The sequence below is a fragment of the Rhinatrema bivittatum genome, chromosome 3 (genome assembly GCF_901001135.1).
Source record: "Rhinatrema bivittatum chromosome 3, aRhiBiv1.1, whole genome shotgun sequence".
Classification (NCBI taxonomy): domain Eukaryota; kingdom Metazoa; phylum Chordata; class Amphibia; order Gymnophiona; family Rhinatrematidae; genus Rhinatrema; species Rhinatrema bivittatum.
Window position 1 is genome coordinate 157112692 of NC_042617.1, and position 20674 is coordinate 157133365.

The window sequence follows — 20674 nt, forward strand, 5'->3', positions numbered from 1 at the left end:
TTTTCCTTAGATTTCTTAACGTTGCAACTACCCTATTAACTGACAAATCCATGGGCATCAGGGAAAATATATAAATGCAAATTCTGATTTCTTTGATTAGAAATAAAATTTGCCACATTTTGATATATTTAGATCAAGGGTCAGAACTCCAGGGTCCCAAACCAGCCGATTTTCCGCATATCCCTTATGAATGTGCATGAGATAAATTAGCAGGTATGCTGCTTCCATTGTATGCAAATCTATTTCATGCATATTCTTTATTCTCCTGAAAACGGACTAGTTTGGGAAACCTGAGGACCAAAGTTGCCGAATCTCTGTGAATCTCTGGCTGACTTAGATAGTTCTCAAAATGCACCGGATCCGAAACTGGAGAATGGCACTCGGCTGCTGCATAGAGGGGCCTATGACACATAAATCCCCTGCTGCCTCCTTCAGTTCCTGAAGCATTTACAAGTCCAGAGTGCAGTTTGGCTATGGTGCTTGCTGCCTCTTTGGATTCACATGCCTGCAAGCTTGGGGAACACTTCCCATGGAATTTTCCTTTAACAGTGCATGCTGACAGGGGCGAAGTGCCTTTGTATTTTATACCTGCTTTGAAGCTGGCACACATACAGTTGTGCTCATGAATTTACACACCCCTGTCAGAATTTGTAAGATGTGTAGCATTTTAAGAAAACATGAGTGATCAGATAAAACACATCTTTTATTTTTAATGTGTTTCAGATTAAACTTTTATGCTTCACAGAACAGCACAATCATTAAACAAACCATAGCAATAAAGGAAATAATAAAATGATCCTGTTCAAAAGTTTGCATACCCTTAATATCGTGTTATTACCCCCTTTTGCATCAATGACGGCTTGCGGTCTTTTCTGATAGTTGTGAATGAGGCCCTTTATTTTCACATGTGGCAAAGCTGCCCATTCCTCTTGTCTAGCATTATTTGTATGTTTTAGGTCTCCCCAAAGTGGCTGAATGATGTTGAGGTCAGGAGACTAAGATGGTCCAGAACCTGCACTTTCTTCTGCTGCAACCACTGAAGGGTCAACTTGGCCTTCTGTTTTGGATCATTATCATGTTGAAAAGTTCAAGTGCATCTCATGTGCAGTTTTCTGGCTGATGAATGCAAATTTTCCACCATCAATTCTCCTAAATTCCCTGTGATGCTGTAGCTCACACACCCCTAAAACAGCAGAGATCCACCTCCATGCTTCACGGTAGGGATGGTGTGCTTCTCTTCATAGGCCTTGTTGAGTCCTCTCCAAACATAGCATTTATGATTGTATCCATAAAGTTCAGTTTTGGTCTCATCATCCCAAATTATTTTGTTCCTGAAGTTTTCAGGCTTCTCTAGATGCTGTTTGGCGTATTGTAAGTGGGCTATTTTGTGGCATTGGTGCAGTAATGGCTTTTTTTCTGGCAACTCTACCATGCAGCCCATTTTTGTTTCAAGTATCTTCTTATTGTACATGCTGAAACATCCACATGCACTCTCTATTATCAAGCTAGGGCAAGAGTACATTGTACAAATCTCATCTTTGTGAACCTTTCCTCACTCTAAATCACATCAAATATTCACTGTTGTGTATTGTGCTGTTCGTACCTCTGCTTGTGCATGTAAAACTGCCCCCCAAACCTCACCTCGGGTTACTAGTTGACTCTCCTACAGTGGTATAAATAGTTGACTAATATGTGTGCCTCTCTCTCCTCCACTCTCCCCGCGTATTGCACAGCATAATGCCAGGAAAAAAGGTGAAGTTATTTAAAATGTGTGATAACGTGTTATGCTAACGCACGCAACCTTAAACACCCCTCATTTTCATAAACACCCACGCTTCCTTTTGACTAAATTTATCAATTTGCAATGCGTTTTTTTTTAATCGTGGGCACTAGGGCCCTTATGCCCACAATAACACCCTAACGCAGTTTGAAGAAGGACCCTGTTCGCTGGAGAAACTCACTAAATATTGCCTCCAATTTACCAAGGGATTCATTTCAAAGTATTAGTATTTTTTATTGTCAAAAATAGTTATGTAGAAAGGAACAGGACAAAAGCTCCATTTGGTTTTGTGTGTGCGGTTTTTTTGTGTTTTCTTTTTTACTGTGTCCATAGAGAAAAATGCTAATTTAATAGAACAGCTATTATTATTTTTTATTATTAATTTTATTCAGTGCTTCCTATGTAACCTGTACCCACCACCCACTGTGTAATGTGTCAGAAAGCTAGAAATAATAATACATAGCATTGTGCATGTGTGCAATTTTTTTTAATGACATATTAGCCATATGAACTAAATTGATAGTGTGGCTATGCAGCTGGTTTACTTTCTGTTTTTCAAAAAACAGTTCAAATACATTTAGTAAGCTAACTTGATTAAAATATTGTAAAAAGAAATTACATTATTTTTGAAATTATCCTGGCATTTTAGATCACTCTGAGCCTACTCTACTCCTGCACACATACTGCCATGTTTATCCTGGCATTTTAGATCACTCCGAACCTACTCTACTCCTGTACACATACTGCCATGTTTTCCTGGGGGAGGGAGTGGAGCAGCGATGGAAGATGTTGGCATTGCTGAGTGCTCCCTACTCTGGTCAGAAAATGGATGAAACCAACTAGCTGTATGACACAGGGCCTGGTTTACTATGGGGTCAATTTTCAAAAAGGTGCTTGGTACAAAAATAAGTCACATTTTAATAACCCATTGGATTTGGGAGAATTTTCAGCAGACTCTGGCTAGGTTTTCAGCTGAAAATTTAGCTAAATCTAGCTAGATTTAGCACAGCCCTTTGTGCGGTTGGGTTGCCCAGCACACTTTTAGCTGGGAAATGATGAAAATCAATAATAAGCAGCTCCGTTCCTCCCTTGCTTGACCTGATAAAAAAAAAAAAACCAGCAGCAAAAAATGAGCCCTGATTCTGCCTCCCAGCACCCCATCCGTAAAACAAGCTTTTCTAAAACATGTTAATGTTTTTTTCTCTATAATAGGGAGTCTCAATCTTTCAGGGAACTTGGACCCCTTTTCAGCTTCAAAAGCTTCAAGGACCCCCACACACTTCTCTTTCATTTTGTATCCATAACAAAAGAAAAAATGATATGCCCTCCAGAATCATTCATAATGTATAAAACTTTGAACTAAACTGAATACATACGGCAATTTCCAAAGCTATTTAATTGAAGTCCAGCTGCAATGGGGAAAATGAAAGCAAGTTCAAAAAAGTTCCAGGTTAACAACTTTCAGGCCGATACAGTACTGTTAGCCTGCTCTGGGACGCGCGTTTTCCCTTACCCCTTATTCAGTAAGGGGAGGAAAACGCACGTCCAACCCGCGGCACCTAATAGCGCCCTCAACATGCAAATGAATGTTGATGGCCCTATTAGGTATGCGCGCGGGATACAGAAAGTAAAATGTGCAGCCAAGCCGCACATTTTACTTTAAGAAATTAGCACCTACCCAAAGGTCGGCGCTAATTTCTTCCGGCGCCGGGAAAGTGTACAGAAAAGCAGTAAAAACTGCTTTTCTGTACACCCTCAGACTTAATATCATAGTGATATTAAGTTGGAGGTCCCAAAAAGTAAAACAAAAAAAAAATAAAATTTTTTTGAATTCGGCCTGCGGCTGTCGGGCCGAAAACCGGATGTTCAGTTTTGCTGGCGTCCGGTTTCCGAGCCCGTAGCTGTCAGCGGGCTCGAGAACCAATGCCGGCAAAATTGAGCGTCGGCTGTCAAACCCGCTGACAGCCGTCGCTCCTGTCAAAAAGGAGGCGCTAGGGACGTGCTAGTGTCCCTAGTGCCTCCTTTTACCCAGATCTACCGCGTCACCTAATTTAAATAGAGAATTGCACGCACCGGCGAAGGGCTGGTGCGTGCGCCGGGAGAGCGAGCGTTCGTCCGCTCTCCCGCGGACTTTACTGAATCGGCCCGTTGGTATGGCCTGGCAGAAAATCAGCACTGGTGCCTGCAGACCTGCAATCTAATTTTCAAAGGGAAACTGCCCATGAAGTTTACTTTTGAAAACTTGGGCAGGCAGGCGAGAACCAGTATTTTTGTTGCTGTGCACTTTTCATCTGCTTTGAAGCATGTGCAAGGTACATTTGTGAAAGTATGACGAAGGATTTCAAAATGAAATCCCTGCATGTACTTTCCATCCCCCAATCTAGTCCTGCTCCTTTTCTTGCCCCCCCCCCCCCCCCCCCCCCCAAGCAGGTAAAAGTCTGCATGCTGTTCACAGCGTAGATAATTTTACCCTCAGTGGCAGGGAACATACATTTTCAAAGGGCCTTTGTATCCAAATAAAAAGTTTAGAAATGTACCCTCTGCGAGGGAATGTACAGGAAACTCCCTCAGACCATCTTAAGGGACCGGCTACAGCTATCTGACCTGGTCCTCCTTAAGTCCCAACCCAGCAAGGGATTCTGGGCCCAGGGAAGATCCCTTCAGCCTAGTCTAAGAAGACAGGGTCCAGAAGGGTTACAGAGGCCCCGAGGAGCAGGTAGGAAGCCACTCTTTGAGAAAACCTGCTATGTGTGATGTATCTGTGTTACCTGAACTTTAAGGTGAACTGCATCAATTGTTTGTTTTGCTTTGCACTTCATTTTTCACTGTAAATAAATTGCACAAAAGAAAACAGCCAGAGTTTGCCTCCTTATTCCTTCTGGCTGTTTCCAAGCCGCTATCGCCCAAATTACCGCCCCCTCCCTGAAAACTGACCCCCTTTTAGCCCTGCTTTTCTTTTACGATTCTTAAACATACATACATAGAATGATAGTCACAAAATAATATAGATTTTAGGAAAGGGAAAGTATGCTCTATGTCTGTCTGTGTGTCCCGCTAAATAACTTTTGTGTTTAGTGTCGTATCCAAAGCTGGCTGTCATCCCATCCTCCCTTTTACTTGGTCTTTGGCAGTCGTCTTCCCTTCTTTTCTCCAGGACCATGGTGGCCCTCTATCCCTCCCTTTCTCTCTGAACCTCTTTCCAGCGTGATTCCTGGTGGTTCTTTCCTTCTGTCCCTTGGATAGGCTGCCACTCGCTCTCAGGCCGCTTAACCAGGTCAATCATGGACTCCTGCCCCCCGCTTTATCCTCCATTTCTTCTTCTTCCTCCCTCTGTCTTTCCCCCTCATACTGTCAACCGCAGGCCCATTTCCTCCTTTCTTTCTTTGAGCCATTCTGCTTACTTTTTTGGTGCGGTGCAGCTCTCCCGTCCTCCCTCTGTCAGGCCAGTGGCAGTGGTGGGAAATGCTTCTCACTGCTGTGATAACCCAGCTTTCCTCTGCTCTCCTCAGTGTGTAGCGGAGGCTGAAAAGGTTCTCACAGTTGCAATCGGCCCCTCTCTTTTCCACATCCTCATGAAGTGCAGCAGTGGGGTTTACAATTGGTCCCTCTCTTCCATAAGAATATTAGATCGATAAATGTTCTTACTCTGGACTCTGTTCCTGCTTGTGACCGTATTTGGTGGTATTTAAGTGAGCCAGCAATTATTTATTTATTTAATAATTTTTATAGACCAAATTTTCATGCGAGCTTATCAAATCGGTTTACAGTAGTTGTAATTCCTGAGGCTTAAACAAATCATCAAGTATAGAAGGAGCATCTAGTGTTCAGAAGGTTGCTCTATCTGAAATTAAGATAGGAAATAATATCTTGTTTATCTTAAAGTTTTCTATGCAGTTCAATTTCCTAGCGCCCAAGCAAATATTTTTGCAGAGGGCCTTCAGAGCATGGGGAGGGATTGATCTGGGAGTGTGTGTGTGTGTGTGTGTGTGTGTGGGAACCCTTCAGAAATTTCTCCTCCTCCTCCCTGTGACCCTAGTATTCTTCACCTATCCTCAGCACTCTCCTCCTTAGCTCCCTCTTACCTCTGAGGTGGGTTGCTCAATCTGAGGCAACATGGGTCCACCAGGGGAAGAACCTGTCAGACAATTCTGATATTTTTTGATTGGGTGACTAGAGAATTGAATCAGGGAAGAGCGCTCGATGTGATTCACTTGGATTTTAGTAAAGCTTTTGATATGGTCCTATGAGATGGTTGGGAGTGGGTGCCAAGGTAGTAGCGTGGATTGCAAACTGGTTGACTGATTTACCATGTAATGGTAAATGGAACCTACTCTGAAGAAAGAATGGTGTTAAGTGGAGTGCCACAGGGATCGGTTTTGGGACTGGTCCTGTTTAATATCTTTGTGAGCGACCTGACGGAAGGGATAGAAAGTAAAGTTTGTCTATTTGTGGATGATACTAAGATCTGCAACAGAGTGGACACACCAGTAGAAGTAGAGAGAATGAAAAGTGATTTATGAAAACTTGAAGAGTGGTTGAAGATTTGCAGCTGGGATTCAATGCCGAGAAGTGCAGAGTCGTGTATCTGGGGTGCGGCAATTCAGAAAAGCTTTGTGAGATAGGCAGTGAAAGACTACTGCGCACGGACTGGGAGAGGGACCTTTGTGTAATAGTGTCTCATGGTCTGAAGATGGCGAAGCAATATGATAGGGAGATAGCTAAAGCCAGAAGAATGCTGGGCGGCATAGAGAGTGGAATAAGCAGCAAGAAAAAGGTGATGATGCCCTTGTGCAGGTCCTTGGTGAGGCCTCACCTGGTGTACTGTGTTCAATACTGGTGCCCGTATCTCAAAAAGGATTGTCAGGTAAACTGATAAGCTTGGGGGTAAGCTGCATAGTGCAGTAGATACTGGCATAAGCTTGCTGGGCAGACTGGGTGGATCATTTGGTCCTTTTCTGCCGTCATTTCTATGTTTTAGGCTGCTGCCTTTGCATACTTCCTGCCACATGGCTAGTGCCTGTGCATTCTGCAAGCTTCCCCTAGGGGGGGGCCGATGCACTACAGTGCAATCAGCTGAGAGCACTGTATAACCCGCAGTCGGATGTAGGTTCAATAGGCGCTAATCCACCCCTAATGCACATTGATCGCTCAGCTATTAACACCTGCCTGGAGTAGGCATTAATAGCTGAGCGCATCGAAAAGAAGTTCAGAAAAACAGAAAAAACTGCTTTTCTGTACTTCTTTAAAAGTTTAAAAAAAAACAACAAAAAACTTCAGCCGGCCGCATTGAAGACCGACGCCGATATGCTCAGCGTTGGTTTTCATAACCAGCAGACTGCCGGTAACCGCGGGATCACGTTAGCAAGGAGGTGCTAAGGTCGCGCAAGCGAACCTAGCGCCTCCTTGCTAGCGCGACCCCCTAATTTGCTTAAAGCATGGCGCCCCCCTTGCGGGCGCCATGCGCACATTAATAAAGCAGGCGCTGACTTTTCAGCGCCCGCTTTCCACATTTTTTATAGCATCGGCCCCAGGGTTTGAACGTTACCCTCCCCGTGCCCGTTATCCCCCAAGTTGCTAGTGTTCATTCACTTGCACTGCTTCTAATCCAGATTTAAATAGGATTTTGTTTTTTTTTTTGTAAGTGAATGGCTTCTTAAGTAGATGCTCACAACAGCCTCCTTTGTGGCTTTAAATTGGATGAACTGATTGCTAAATTTTAGCCTCAAAAACATTCAAGCTGTGGTTAGCCGAAGCACTGCTTCAGGAGCCACACAGCATTCTGTGAGTAGCGATCTGTCAATACTGTATTTTAGTTACATAGAAATAGTGTTTTTAGATTATTTTTAGAATTTTAGTATATGTATTTATTAAAATGTATTAATCGCTTATGCCTAGGCCCTGAGTGATTTACATACAAACATACTCAATGGCTTGTGAAAGCACAGACCTCCGTTTATTCAGGAAACAGGTAGGGCCAAGACAGGGCCTTGCCTACCGTTACCCATGCAATGCCCCTCAACCCTGCTCTGGAGGGCGTTCTTCTAGATGTAAGGGTAGAGTCCAGTTCCTATGCATGCTCAGTCTTTGGCTTTGCTGCTCAGACTGCCAACAAAGGCACTAATTATTTTCCTTTTTTTTTTTTTTTTTTGGTTAATTTTTTAAATAATGTGGACATCTGTTCACAGGTAACTGAACTGTGACCACACACGCATGTCACACAAACAAAACAAATGGCTTTTTGGTGCTAATGACTTTTTAGACACTGTTGACCTGAGTTGAAACTGAACAGGTGATCCGGGGTAAAAGGCTGCTTATCTCTCTGCTGGTTGAGTGGATCTTTCAGGTCCCCAGAAACAGTAATTTTCCTGTAGCTAGTGAATTGGATCTCCAGAAGCAATAATCTTCTATTGAGAGGCTGTGATTCCCCTAGTTAACAGCGTACGTATATTCTAGAAATCCACTTGACATGAAAGCCCAATTTTTAAGGCAGATACTGTCTATAATACAGTTAAGAATCAAGTAAAATGAATACACAACTCAATAACTTGACACCACTAAAGAGCTGCAAATTCTTTAATTAACAACAATGGAAGGCTTGTACAAGAGCATGCTTAAGACTTGCATTTTCTGTCTTGACTTAAGAAACAGATATGCATCCTTGTGTAAATTGCTCAGGAGTGCTAACTTGGGAGGGTCATTTTTGTAGCGTAAAGTGTGCGATAGCTAGCTCGGGGTGGAGTTGGGGCGGAGTCGGCCCCGGAAGAGGAGGAGTCGGGGCGTCGTCGGGGCGGGTGCAGGCAGACAGATCATTGGCTGCGAAAAGGTAAGAACCCTTTTCGCTGCCAGTAGCGCACCCAATAGCACCACGTTTTACGATGGCGCAATTGGGTGCGATCGCTGCCGGCTTTCGCAGGCCCACCCCCCCACTTCGCTCCCGCCCCCTGTTAGTGCCGGGATTCACTATTCTCTGCGAGAATAGTGAATCCAGGCCTTGGTGTTTCTTGGTGTCAGGACCCTCTAGGGGCCTGCACGTAAGGTGAGCATCCTGCTGCCGTTCATGAGAAGCAAGCTGGAGCTGCTTTTTTCAGGGAGCTCCTTAATACGAACGACTTTGAAACTAACATTTAATATGAAGTGTTGGCTCTTCTTCACGACCTAGAGTCAGGTGGTCACCCTAGCTGGAGAAAATGTGTATGTGGATAGTGAGTTGGGAAACTTGATAGGACACTGCAATAAGGGAAGCAGAAGCACCTTAAGGAACCAAGCTGGAGCAGAGGGTACTGACCTTAATGCTCACCAGTTGGGAGGCTGTTCCTATTCGTCAGCAATGGTCTCTGCTTTGCAGAATGAAGACTGCAGATTCAAATCTGTCACAACCCAAATCCCCTGATCCCCCATCATCACCAGTCTGAAATATGAGATAGGGTTACTATTGCATCTGCAAGTATTACACTCTGTTAAAGACACAAAGGCTCCCTTAACCAACTGCCAAAGAGAAGAATGTCCAGAACTCGCAAAACGCGCCGTTTCAAAGACTAACCAGGGCTCTCCAAGCTTTTCAAGGGAAGGGCCACATGGGGTATTTCAAATCACCAAGAGGGCCAGGGGGATGGCGGCCTCACTCTTGTTTGTTGAGCAGTGGGAAGGTAGTGGTTTGGCCCTTTTAGATAATTAAAAATAGTGGGAAAGGAAAGGGTCAGGGTTCCCAGGGATGTGAGACATAGAATGCTAGTGATATTTCTAGATTTTTCCAAAGTTGGCAACCCCACCATATCCCTGGGAATCCCTGCTTCCTGCCTCCCCTTTCCCCTGAGGTGTGTGTGCACGTGGCACACTGCCTTCTCCCCATTTTTCCCTCCCTCCCCTCTTATACCTTCACTTTCCTCCAGTCGCTTCCCTTTCTTATCTTCTCCTATCTTTTCTGATCACCCTTCTCATACACTCTCTTCACCCTTAACCCCTTGCCTCCTTTTCTTTCCCTCTCTCATTCCCTTTCCCTCCTTTCATTTTACCCACTCCTCTCATTCAATCCTTTGCTTATCACTCACTGTTCTCACTCACACCTTGTTTTCTTTCCCACTCATTCCTTCTCCTCTCACTCCTCCCCTCCTTTCACTGTCACCCCTCATTCACTCTCCTCACTTTACTTCCCCCTCACTTACTAACCCCTCCCTTTTTACTCTGGTGGGGCCTAGTCCCACCAGCAGCTGTTTTCACGGGCATGGGTCCGTCCAACCCTTCTCCGACTGGTGGGGCCTGGTCTTCCTGCCACTAGTGTTCGTCACTGGTGTGGGTCCAGCTGGCACTTCTTATGTTGGTAGGGTCTGAGAAACCCCACCAGCCTTTCTGCTGCCACCATGCTTAACAAAATTCCTTCCTCCACAGGCTGGAACTGGCCATGTGAAAGAAAAGCAGGGCAGACTGGAAAAACGAGCGGGTATGGGCCATGTCCAGGTGCAAGTGGTAGTATGGGGACCCCTGAGTTAAACTTATAGTCAGCAATAGGTATAGCATCCTCTAAGCAGCTGTTTACAATTTTCGCAATACAAAAACTAGTATGAAAATGTACATGATTTTAATGCACAGGAAGGGTTTATGTCAGCTCCTGTTCTTGTTTTAAAGTTATGTTTGCATGTGAATATGGTTATATGGATGTTTTAATGTTTTTAAGCTATGTTTGCATCGGGTATTTGATTTTATGGTTTATGCTTTATGTATTTTTTCTTATGAATCCTTTTGTACTTTGCCTAAGGTATAGGCAATACATACATTTTAAATAAAGATAAAAGCTCCAATTTGTAACTTGAATAGAAGAAGATTAGTGAATCACTGCCCTAGATAACTCTGATCTGATAATATTTATTTATTTATTTAAAAGTTTTTCTATACCGTCATTAAGTTATTTACCATCATAACGGTTTACAATACGGCATATATAGAGGAGATTAGCTCAAAATTTTACAAAGGAGGTGCCACCAATAGTATCTGGTAACAAATAAAGATTAAAAGCTATTTGGTTAATGACATGGAATTTCCAATGATGAATGACTTCATTCATGGCATTACGGGTTATTGACTACGATTATCTGTGTTATAAAAAATTATTTCCAAGTATGTACTTGGAGATTATATGTTAGGTGCTCTATTCCTGCTCTTCCTTACTTATTTGCGCCGTTCTCTTTGTGAAAGGCCTGTTTGAAAAGCCAGGTTTTGAGGTTTGTTTTAAATAGTTTAAAATCTCTCTGGAGTCTTAGCTTGAGGGGCATAGTGTTCCATAAGATGGGACCAGCCAGTGATAGTGCACGTTCCCTGACCTGTGTAAGCCTTGCTGTTTTTACTGATGGAATGGTTAAGAGAGCTTTGTTTGCTGATCTTAAATTTCAGTGAGGCACATGTACTCGAAGTGCTGGGTTCAGCCATTCAGCTTTTTCGTCATGGGATCAATTTGTGTATTATGCAAAGTGCTTTGAACTGAACTTTTTGTTCGATGGGTAGCCAGTGTAGATCGGCTAGTGTATATGTGATGTGGTCTTTTTTGCTTTTGCCAGTGAGAATTCGAGCTGCTGAGTTTTGTAATATTTGCAGTGGTCTTATTGTCCTGTAAGGTATCATAAATATATTTTAAAAATGTCTTCCATGCACTAGCTCTATTTTTCTTTCAAAATGTTTTCAATAATAATTGGGATTTTGTTCTTTGTGGAAAAAAAACAAACTGTTACTTTGCTGCATGCGCTATATTTTAATTTGATTTTAATAGATTGTGATGCATAAAATACCATCTGTAAGAAACCTGGAAAACAAATGTGGTATCTTGTCTCTTTTCAAATATCCTCCTCTGACAAATCACTCTACAAAAATAAGACCTGCAGCTTGCTTACATCAGGCAGCTCTATAAAACTTTCATTTAGGTATATTATTTACTCAGTGCAGTGATGAAAAATCACTTTTGCATACATTCAATTGAAGCTAAAAGCAATAGGCTGATATAGTGTGTGTATACACACACACACACACACACACACACACAATTTCATGATCTGATGCTGCAGGTCCTGAAAGAATCTTCCTGACCTTTACATTGTGAGACAATGTTAGAGTGGACAGAGCAGGAATGGGAGGGGAGGCTAGTGATGGGATATATCACAGGGAGAGGAACAGGGGGCTGTAGAACTATCATATATCACAGAGAGAGGATCAGGATTAAATTACCTGCATGGGAAAGGGGGAACGAGAGAGAGAGTTAACACAGCCTCCTGCCTTCCTCCACAAATATACACTAATCTCAGGGTGACCATAACCTGAGAGTTCACAGGGATTCTTATGAACTGTGCAGGAAGTCCAGACAAGGAACTTAAACTATGCTAATGGCGGCTTGGCACGCAGGTAGAAATCGATGGCTGCTCTGGGAATTGTCTTTAATAAACGTGCCAAGCAGGATTTTTAGTCTCAAATTCCTGCAAAGTCTCCATCATCTTCAGTGCCCTAGGAAGGGCCTTGACACAGCACAGCTTTGAAACTTAAAAATATGCTGTATGTGACTTTTGTGTTCAGTTTTATAATAGCAATTGGTCCTTTTACTGTGCGATGCTCTCGGGTGATTTAGTTCACAATGCTGGAGAAGACTCGTTGCTCTCCTCCTGTTCCACGTTCTCACTGCCTGGTGTTGCTTGCCCTGTGTCTTGATTGTCAACAAAGTCCTCTTCTGAACCCTCATCGTTGAGCTGGCCGGTGCTATCTGTTGCATCGGTGATCTCACAGGCCTCAAAGAACGCCTTCAAAACAGGGGATTTTTAAACACACTTTAGAAAAATGATTTTTCCTCATCTTGCGTCATGTACAAATTCTACCCCAGGAAGAGACATTGGTCTAACCTTTGTTACAGGCTGTGCATCAGTTAGACATCTATAATTGCAACTCAGGCATGGAAAAGATTTTTAAAAAGGAAACTTTTCTCATTTCCTTGGCAATACAGTGGCTATAAATAACTGCAAATATTAAATGTCATTGGAATAATGTTTCTCTCAAGTGTCTTGTTTTCAGCTTATCATTGATTCAGCTCCAGCCTAAATTCTGTCCTGCCTCATTTTCTACACAGGGAACTCCAAATATATAGGATAGCAGTCTAGATGAAGATTGCTGGGAATCATTAGAAAACAAAACATAGAGATGGTATTTTATAACTATGCGTGTAGGGCTAAATTCTGCATGTAACTTCTATACACAGACTCGGAGGCAGCTTGGAAAATCCTTGGTTTAGTTACTTGGTATACACAAAAAAACTGCTTTGCACAAAGTTGCACCTACCCTTCGCAGGGCATAGCTTGTGTGGAGCAAAGCATACTTTCAAAGAGTACAAAGGCTAGGGGATGTACAATTAAGTTACTAGGTGATAACTTATCCTATTTGTCTTAAATGTATTTTTTTTTTTTTACTCAGTGCAAAATTAAACTCTGGAATTCGTTGCTGGAGGATGTAGTGAAAGCTGCTGCTGTAGCTGGCTTTAAAAAAAAGTTTGGATAAGTTCCTGGAAGAAAAGTCCATAAACCATTATTAAGGTGGAGTTGGGGAAAGCCACTGCTTATCACTGGGATAAGCAGCATGGAATCTGTCTTCCCCTTGGGTTCTTGCCAGGTACTTGTTACCTGGATTGGCTACTGTTGGAAATAGGATGCTGGGCTTGATGGACCTTTGGTCTGACCCAGTAAGGCAAATCTTATGTTCTTAAGTTTCAACTCTGCTGCCATTCCCCCCCCCCCCCCCCCCCCCGAATGCTCTTCCTAGTGCATGGAAAAGTAACCATAAAACAGGTTGCACGTGTACTTTACGTACACTGAGCCCAATTATGTATGTGCATAAAAGATCTTGTAGCTAGTTTCCAAAGGAAAAATATCCACATTTCCCTTTGACAATTGTGTACTAGGTATGTGGGTATAAAGTGTGTGGACAGCAGATCAGAGCTAGAGCATTTGAAAATACCAATGCACCTACATTAGTATACTTCCTCAACTTAACCCCCAAGCCCATTCCCTACTGGAATGTCTCTTTTAATCCAGTTAAAGTATGCATGCTGTGAACTCTTGCTTCAACCATCAACCATTCTGAAGGGGACTTTAACATTTTGACCAGCTACGGAATGTCCCGTGACCATCCGCACTTACCCCCGAATGCTGACAATGCAGCCAATGCCCCCGGGTTCTCCCTAGGCACATGCGGCACAACAACTCTTGAAGACCCCATGGCGGGAAACGGAACCCCTGGCACTAAGTGACGATGTCTTGAGGCTGGGCATTTAAACCCCAGCTATGCTCCAAAACCTTGCCTCAGCAACAGTTCCTCCTGCCTTGCAGTGTGTGTTGCTTGCTGTCTCTGTGCTTTACCTTGCCTTGTCTTGCCTTGTTGGTACCTTGTCTCATCCTGCATTATTGTCGCCTTGCCTTGCCTTGTTTGTGTCTTGGTCCCCAGTGCCTTGCCCTTGTCTTATCTGTCCATCTTTTCCTGACTCCTGGTTCTGACCTTTGCTATGGACTTCACTACTTTTCTGGACTGCCGCCTGCCTTGACTCCAGCTTGGACCTCGACCTGCTTGCCTGCTGCCTGCCTCGACTTTGGCCTGGACCTGGACTCCGTTTACTCGCTGGCTGCACTGATCTCTCCCCAAGACTTGATTTCAGCTAACTGCTCCTTACAGGACTCTTGCCTAAGCCCTGCCAGCCCCTGGAACCCAAGGAGCAGGGAATGAGGCTGGTGTAGGTGAAGCCCCAGATCCAGTCCTGGTAAGCAAGTCCACCTGCTATAGGCTTGGACTTAGCAGTTTCACCTACAAGGGAGCATCAATCATGCCACAGCCCAATGCTCACATCTGTGACAGGGAACATTTTCATCCAGGGTAATCCAGCTGGATATAATCCTCCAAAAACTGTTCTCCCTGAAATATATTAACTGAATCAGTTCTGGTAGTCGTATGGGTCTTGTAGACAACTGGAGGGTTACTAAGTGGTGATACCTTTTCTTATTGGCTTAAATAACAGGCAGTGAATAAATATAAAATAGTATTGTAGATTTTCCCATAGGAGCCTATGCACGCGACCTGCATGCTAAAATGGCATTTAATGGGCAATGCACTAAAAGTACATAAGATTTGCCATACTGGGTCAGACCAAAAGTCCATCAAACCCAGTATCTTGTTTCCAACAGTGACCAATTCAGGTCACAAGTACCTGGCAGGATCCCAAGGGGTAGATAGATTCCATGCCAGGGATAAGAAGTGAATTTCTGCAACTCCACCTTAATAATGGTTTATGAACTTTTCCTCCAGGAATTTGTCCAAACCTTTTTTAAATGCAGCTACACTAATAGCTTTCACCACATCCTCTAGCAATGAATTCTAGAGCTTAATTATGCTTTGAGTAAAAATATATTTTCTCTTATTAGTTTTAAATGTATTCCCTAGTAACTTCATTGTTGTTTACTTTTTGAAAGCGTAAATAACCGATTAACGTTTATTCGTTCCACTCCACTCATTATTTTGTAGACCTCCCTTCAGCGGTCTCTTCTCCAGGCTGAAGAGTCCTAACCTCTTCAACCTTTCCTCATAGGGAAATCATTCCATCCCCTTTGTCATTTTGATCGCCCTTCTCTGTTCCTTTTCTAATTCTGCTATATCTTTTTTGAGATGTGGTGACCAGAACTGCACTCCATATTCAAGATGAGGTTGTACCATGGAGCAATACAGAGGCATTGTGATATTTTCTGTTTTATTCTCCATTCCTTTCCTAATAATTATTAGCATTCTATCTGCTTTCTTGATTAGTGCTGCACACTTAGCAGAAGATTTCAACATATCATCAACAATTATGCCTAGATCCTTTTCCTGAATAGAGATTCCTAATATGTAACCTTGCATTGTGTAGCTATAATTTGGGGTTCTCTTCCCTAAGTGCATCACTTTGCACTTTTCCACATAAAATTTCATTTTCCATTTGCATGCCCAGTCTCCCAGTTTTGCAAGGTCCCCTTGAAAGTTGTCACAATCCTGTTGTAATTTAACAATTTTGAATAATTCTGTGTCATCGGCAAATTTGATCATCTCACTTATTGTTCCCATTTCCGCCCCTTCTAGTTGTTAAGAAATTTGGCTCCTTCTAGTCCTCCTTCTAGTTATTAAGAAATTTGGCTCCAACACTGTTACCTTTCATACCAAAATCCTGTCTTCCACTAAGGACTAAGTCTAAAATAGTTTCCATCCTGTTGGTTCTTGTACCAGCTGCTCCATGAAGCAATTTGTTATCTCATCTAGGAACTTTACCCCTCTAGTATGCTCTGATGTGACATTCACCCAGTCAATACTATGGTAATTGAAATTACCCATTATTATGGTGCTGCTGATTTTGTTAGCTTCCCTAATTTATTTTAGCATTTCATTGTTGTTTGTTCATTCTGGCCAGGTGGATGGTATTACACCCCCACTGCTATTTTATTCCCCTTTTCACCTGGAAATTTCTATCCATAAAGATTTAACATTGCATTTTGTTTCTTACAGAACTTTTATCCTGTTTGATGCAATGCCCTTTTTAACATAAAGTGCCACCCCTCCACCAATTTGATCCTTCCTATCACTTCGATATAATTTGTTCCCTGGTATCTCAGTGTCCCATTGGTTATCCTCCTTCTCCAGGTCTCTGAGATGCCAGTTATATCATGCACTTATTCCAGTGCTATTCACTCTAACTCTCCCATCTTATTTTTTTTAGACTGCTAGCATTTATACACAGACATTTCAAAGTATGTTTTTATTTGCATTAACAACCTGCTTATCAGCTGACAGGGGTAATTTGAAATCTTTTTGCTCTGTCTGCTCTTTACTTAAAGGCACCTGGGCTAGTTTAGCATTTAATAAAACCTCTCTATCAGGATGCCCTAATTATCCTGTTCTGTTAGTATCCTTCAAAGATATATCATTCTGAATGATGCACATTTGAGCGACTTCAGCTTTCCCCCATCATCTAATTTAAAAGCTATCTCCTTTTTAAAGGTTAGTGCAAGCAGCCTGGATCCAGTCTGGTTAAGTTGGGGCCCATCCTTCCAGAAAAGGCCACCTCTTCCCCAAAATGATGCCCACATCCTAACAAATCTAAAGCCGTCTTCCTATATTTTTTGTGTACCCATTAAAAGATAATCGCTTTAGTGAGTGCACAAAGTTAGCATGCAAGCAGGTCATGCATCATGAAATCTCCTGTGCTAACCATCCTAAAGTGAAAGGGATGGTTACGATGGGAAATTCTGGGCCACCCGACCTTGAGGCTGGACCCATTGCTGTTCATAGGTACCATCCTGCTCGCCCCCCCCGCAAGATCATTCAGGAAACTTCTTCCACTTCCCAGAAGACATTTCCACTACTCATCTTCCCATAGAAGACCTCCTCAAGATCCCCCAACAAGAACCCTCATCATCTTTATTTTCAATAAGCATTGAGACAGAAGGAAGCCTGGCTCCCTTTTGTCTAAAAGCTAACAAAATTTAAAAAAGGGTGCCGGTTGATGTTATACGATACTGTGCCCAACAGTATTTGAGAATTATTATTTGCTTCTTTATAGGGGCAGTTTTGATAGGGATTCTTATTCGAGAGGCTTGTTTGAGGGAGTAGTATTCTTAGAGGGTTGTCTTGAAGGATCTCATTGGGAAATCTTCTTAGAAGGTCATCTTAGCAGGCTTGACTTTACCTACAGGCCTACTAGGCCTTTATCTAGGTCCACACAATTTGGAGGGTAGAAAATGTCCTGGCCCCCCCCCCCCCCAATACTCTGCAGTCCTGCTCTGGATCTCTGAAGGTGCCCCTCCCGTTTCTACTGTCCTTTCTTCCTAGATCTCTGCTCCAGGGATGCAATCTTCATAGTGCAAACATAGGGACTAAGTCTCTGGGTCTTCATGCTGGATGTGGGGCATGTGTGCATAGATTTAGACCCTGTACTTACTGCTTCAGAGGACAGCATCACTGGAACCAAGATCCGGAGGGCGGGGGGGAGAGCAAGGAGGTGGCACAGAGTTAAATTGTTTGCCCAGAGGAGAGGAGAATGGCATGGCACTGGCAATGAATCAATGAGCAGGAGTGGCATCTAACCAAATCTGTCCCTTCATCTTGGGAAAGGGTCTTGAGAAAGCATAACAAACAGGCAAAGCATGCTGAGGCATTTTTTGGGGAATGCTTTTCAACATAGAGTTGTAGAAGAGGTGTGGGGTGTGGCTATGGATGTGTTTGTGGGAAATGGGTGTGGGTGTATGAGGGGGAGTTATAAGTGGGAATTGTGTTGGAGAGGATGCCTGTGTATGTCCATGGAAGGGTGGTGTGGGTGGTGGAGTTGTGTGGGGATGAAGTATAGGGCGGTTTGTAGTGTGTATGTGTGATAGGGTTTCTGGAGGGAAGGATATATGGGATTTGTGTTTTTAGGAGTGAGGGGTTTTTGGAGGGGTTGTGGGGTGTTTTGTGGAGTATGGCTATAGGTAGTGAATGTGGTTGTGTGTGTGTGCGGGTTGTGTAGAAGTTGGATATATGTGGAGGTGTTGTATGGGTGTATGTAGGTGTTGGAGTATGGATTAGGGGATGGTTGTGGGCATAGGCTTGTGTGTGTGTGTGTGAGGGAGTAATGTGTGGCACATTTGTGTGTAAGGGGAGTTGTGGGTCGTGGGATTTTGGGGGGTATTTGGCTGTGTGATTTGTAGGTGTGGTTGGGGTAAATTTGTGTGTGTGTGTATGCACGAGAGAGGGTGTGGAGTGACTTGAGAAGCTATGACGTTCATTTTTCCTATAGGAGGTTGTAGGTGTGGGAATGCTGGGAGCAGGTGTGTGGGGGAGGGGGATGTGGATACATGTGGGTGTGTGTGTGTTAGGGGATGGCAATCAGGTGTGTATATTGGGGTGTAAGTGTGTGTGTGTTGGGTTGTGTTGGTGGCTGTGTATGTGTGTGTGTGTGTGTGTGTGTGGGGGGTTGTTATGGGATGTGTATGTGTGAATGAAGAAGTCAGTGGTGTGTGTGTGTGTGTGTATTTTAGAGGTGTCTTTTTCTGCCATCCTTTGCCAGTTGCTTCAGTTATTTTCTCTATCTCTGCCTGTGTTGCTCTGTGGAAAGTGCTGGAAAGGTGTGTGTGTATATGGAGGGAAGGTAGTGTTTGGAATGGAGTGCTGGTCAGCATTCTAACAGTTCAAACAACTTCTAACAGTTTCTCATAGAAAGCAATGGGGATTTATTTTGAAGGCTCAGTTATCTGAAAATCCTGATCTCATGTTTTTGGTTTTCAAACTTGTCTGAGATATTCACGTTTCTTCCTGCCAAATTTGGTGAATTTTCATCCTGTTTTGGATGAGTTATTGTGGTTACAGACAGATGTACGGACATGAATCTTTTTTACATCATTCTTTCCAATATTCCATATGTTAGAAAGCATAAAAAAGGACCTGCGAGGTCTCAAAAGTTCATGTAGTAAACATCTTATTGGGTTGGTCTTTTAAAAAAGTTGTCGCAACCCTCTAAAACTCCACCGAGCAATCCAGTAATTAGTCGAATAATACAATTTAATAATACAATGACGCTAGAGCTACCTTACCCGTTTTCCTTGATTTGCCGCTCTAGCGGACGGTCCTAACGCAATGTTGACGCTGCTGGATGACTGGGTATCTGTGGTGTTCCCTCCGTCAGCTGCAGAGAGTCCAGATATCACTAATGCACTTGAAAAGCTTCTCTTCCCGAACAGAAGGCTGAGCGTTGAGCTGGTTGAGGAGGTCACGCTGGCCCTACACGTCCTCCCCGCAGGCTCCTGAGCGTTCCTCCAACCAGCGCCGGAGACCAAGGCAGCTCGAGGCAGAATGGATGCTGCCGACTTGTGGAAGGATTGCTGGTTGTTAGAAAGCCGCTGTGCTATGTTGTGATCAGAGGTGGAGGCCTGTGGAAACGGTTGGTGGTTTTCTAGGATGGGACCAGAATGACTTGAAGCAGGCGGCCTTTGATTGAAGGAAGCGTGCGTCTGCACCGATTGACTCCTGTATTTTCTTCTGCCTATTAAACAGCAACAAAAAGATTGTGTCATAGTTATATTCCATTAAAATATAGGAGCATGTCTAGCACGTCCAAGTATTTAGATAAAGGGGATGATTATAAATATGGGAAAAAAAGCTCTGACCAGTAACACTTTTTTTGAAGGAGGTCAGCATGATCTGAAGCTGATTTATTATTTTTGCCTTTGTATTTATTTTGTGTGAGTTAAGATGTTTTTAGCTATTTATTGTTTTGACATATTTGTTTTCTGCTTTTTATGAACACATATTTATTCAGTGCTCACAGCCTCTGCATCCAGTGTCTAATAAATATGAAAAGAAATAAAGAAATAAATATTGAACCTTTTTAGCTGGATAAGCGCCACTGAACATCCAAATACATGGGTAACCTTACCTGGTTATCTTACCCACTCGGCAGGCATTTTTGTGCATTTACAATTGCATAAACTCATCTGGCCTGTTTTCTGAATTTAGCATAAGCTGAGTTATGTCAAAAGCCTTGCCTATTAGTGATTCATTGACTCCTCAGTAGAATGTGATCTTCTCTTTACCACAGGCAAAGGGTCAAATATCTTGGAGTCCTACTTTGATCTCAAAATTATGAAAATTTATAAATATACCGAGAAACATGTGAAAGCCCCAGACAGCAGAAGACAGCAGTTCTGCTTTCTGCTCCAGCCCCTCCCCTTCAGGCATCTTGCGGGGAACAAGAGGGCAGCCCACTCAGCAGTGAAGGAAACAATTGTTCCGTTCCCTTCTCCAAGCCCCTTTCTTCTTGTTTCTCCCCACCTGCTGTTGACAGGAGAGGGTGAGGCTGGAGATAAGAGGGGAAGACGAGAGGTTGGATTG

General features: G+C 43.2%; 1 protein-coding gene across 1 annotated transcript in view; it reads right to left on the reverse strand.

The window, feature by feature from the left end:
- Positions 1-8339: 8339 nt before the first annotated feature.
- PCNX2 (pecanex 2) overlaps positions 8340-20674 on the reverse strand; it is a 236970-nt gene continuing 224635 nt past the window's right edge. Inside the window, exons 33-34 of the mRNA XM_029593868.1 lie at positions 19378-19826; positions 8340-12552 (exon numbers count right to left, since the gene is read on the reverse strand). Coding sequence (XP_029449728.1) covers positions 12385-12552; positions 19378-19826 — 617 coding nt within the window. The 3' untranslated portion in view covers positions 8340-12384. The remainder of the gene's footprint in view (positions 12553-19377; positions 19827-20674) is intronic.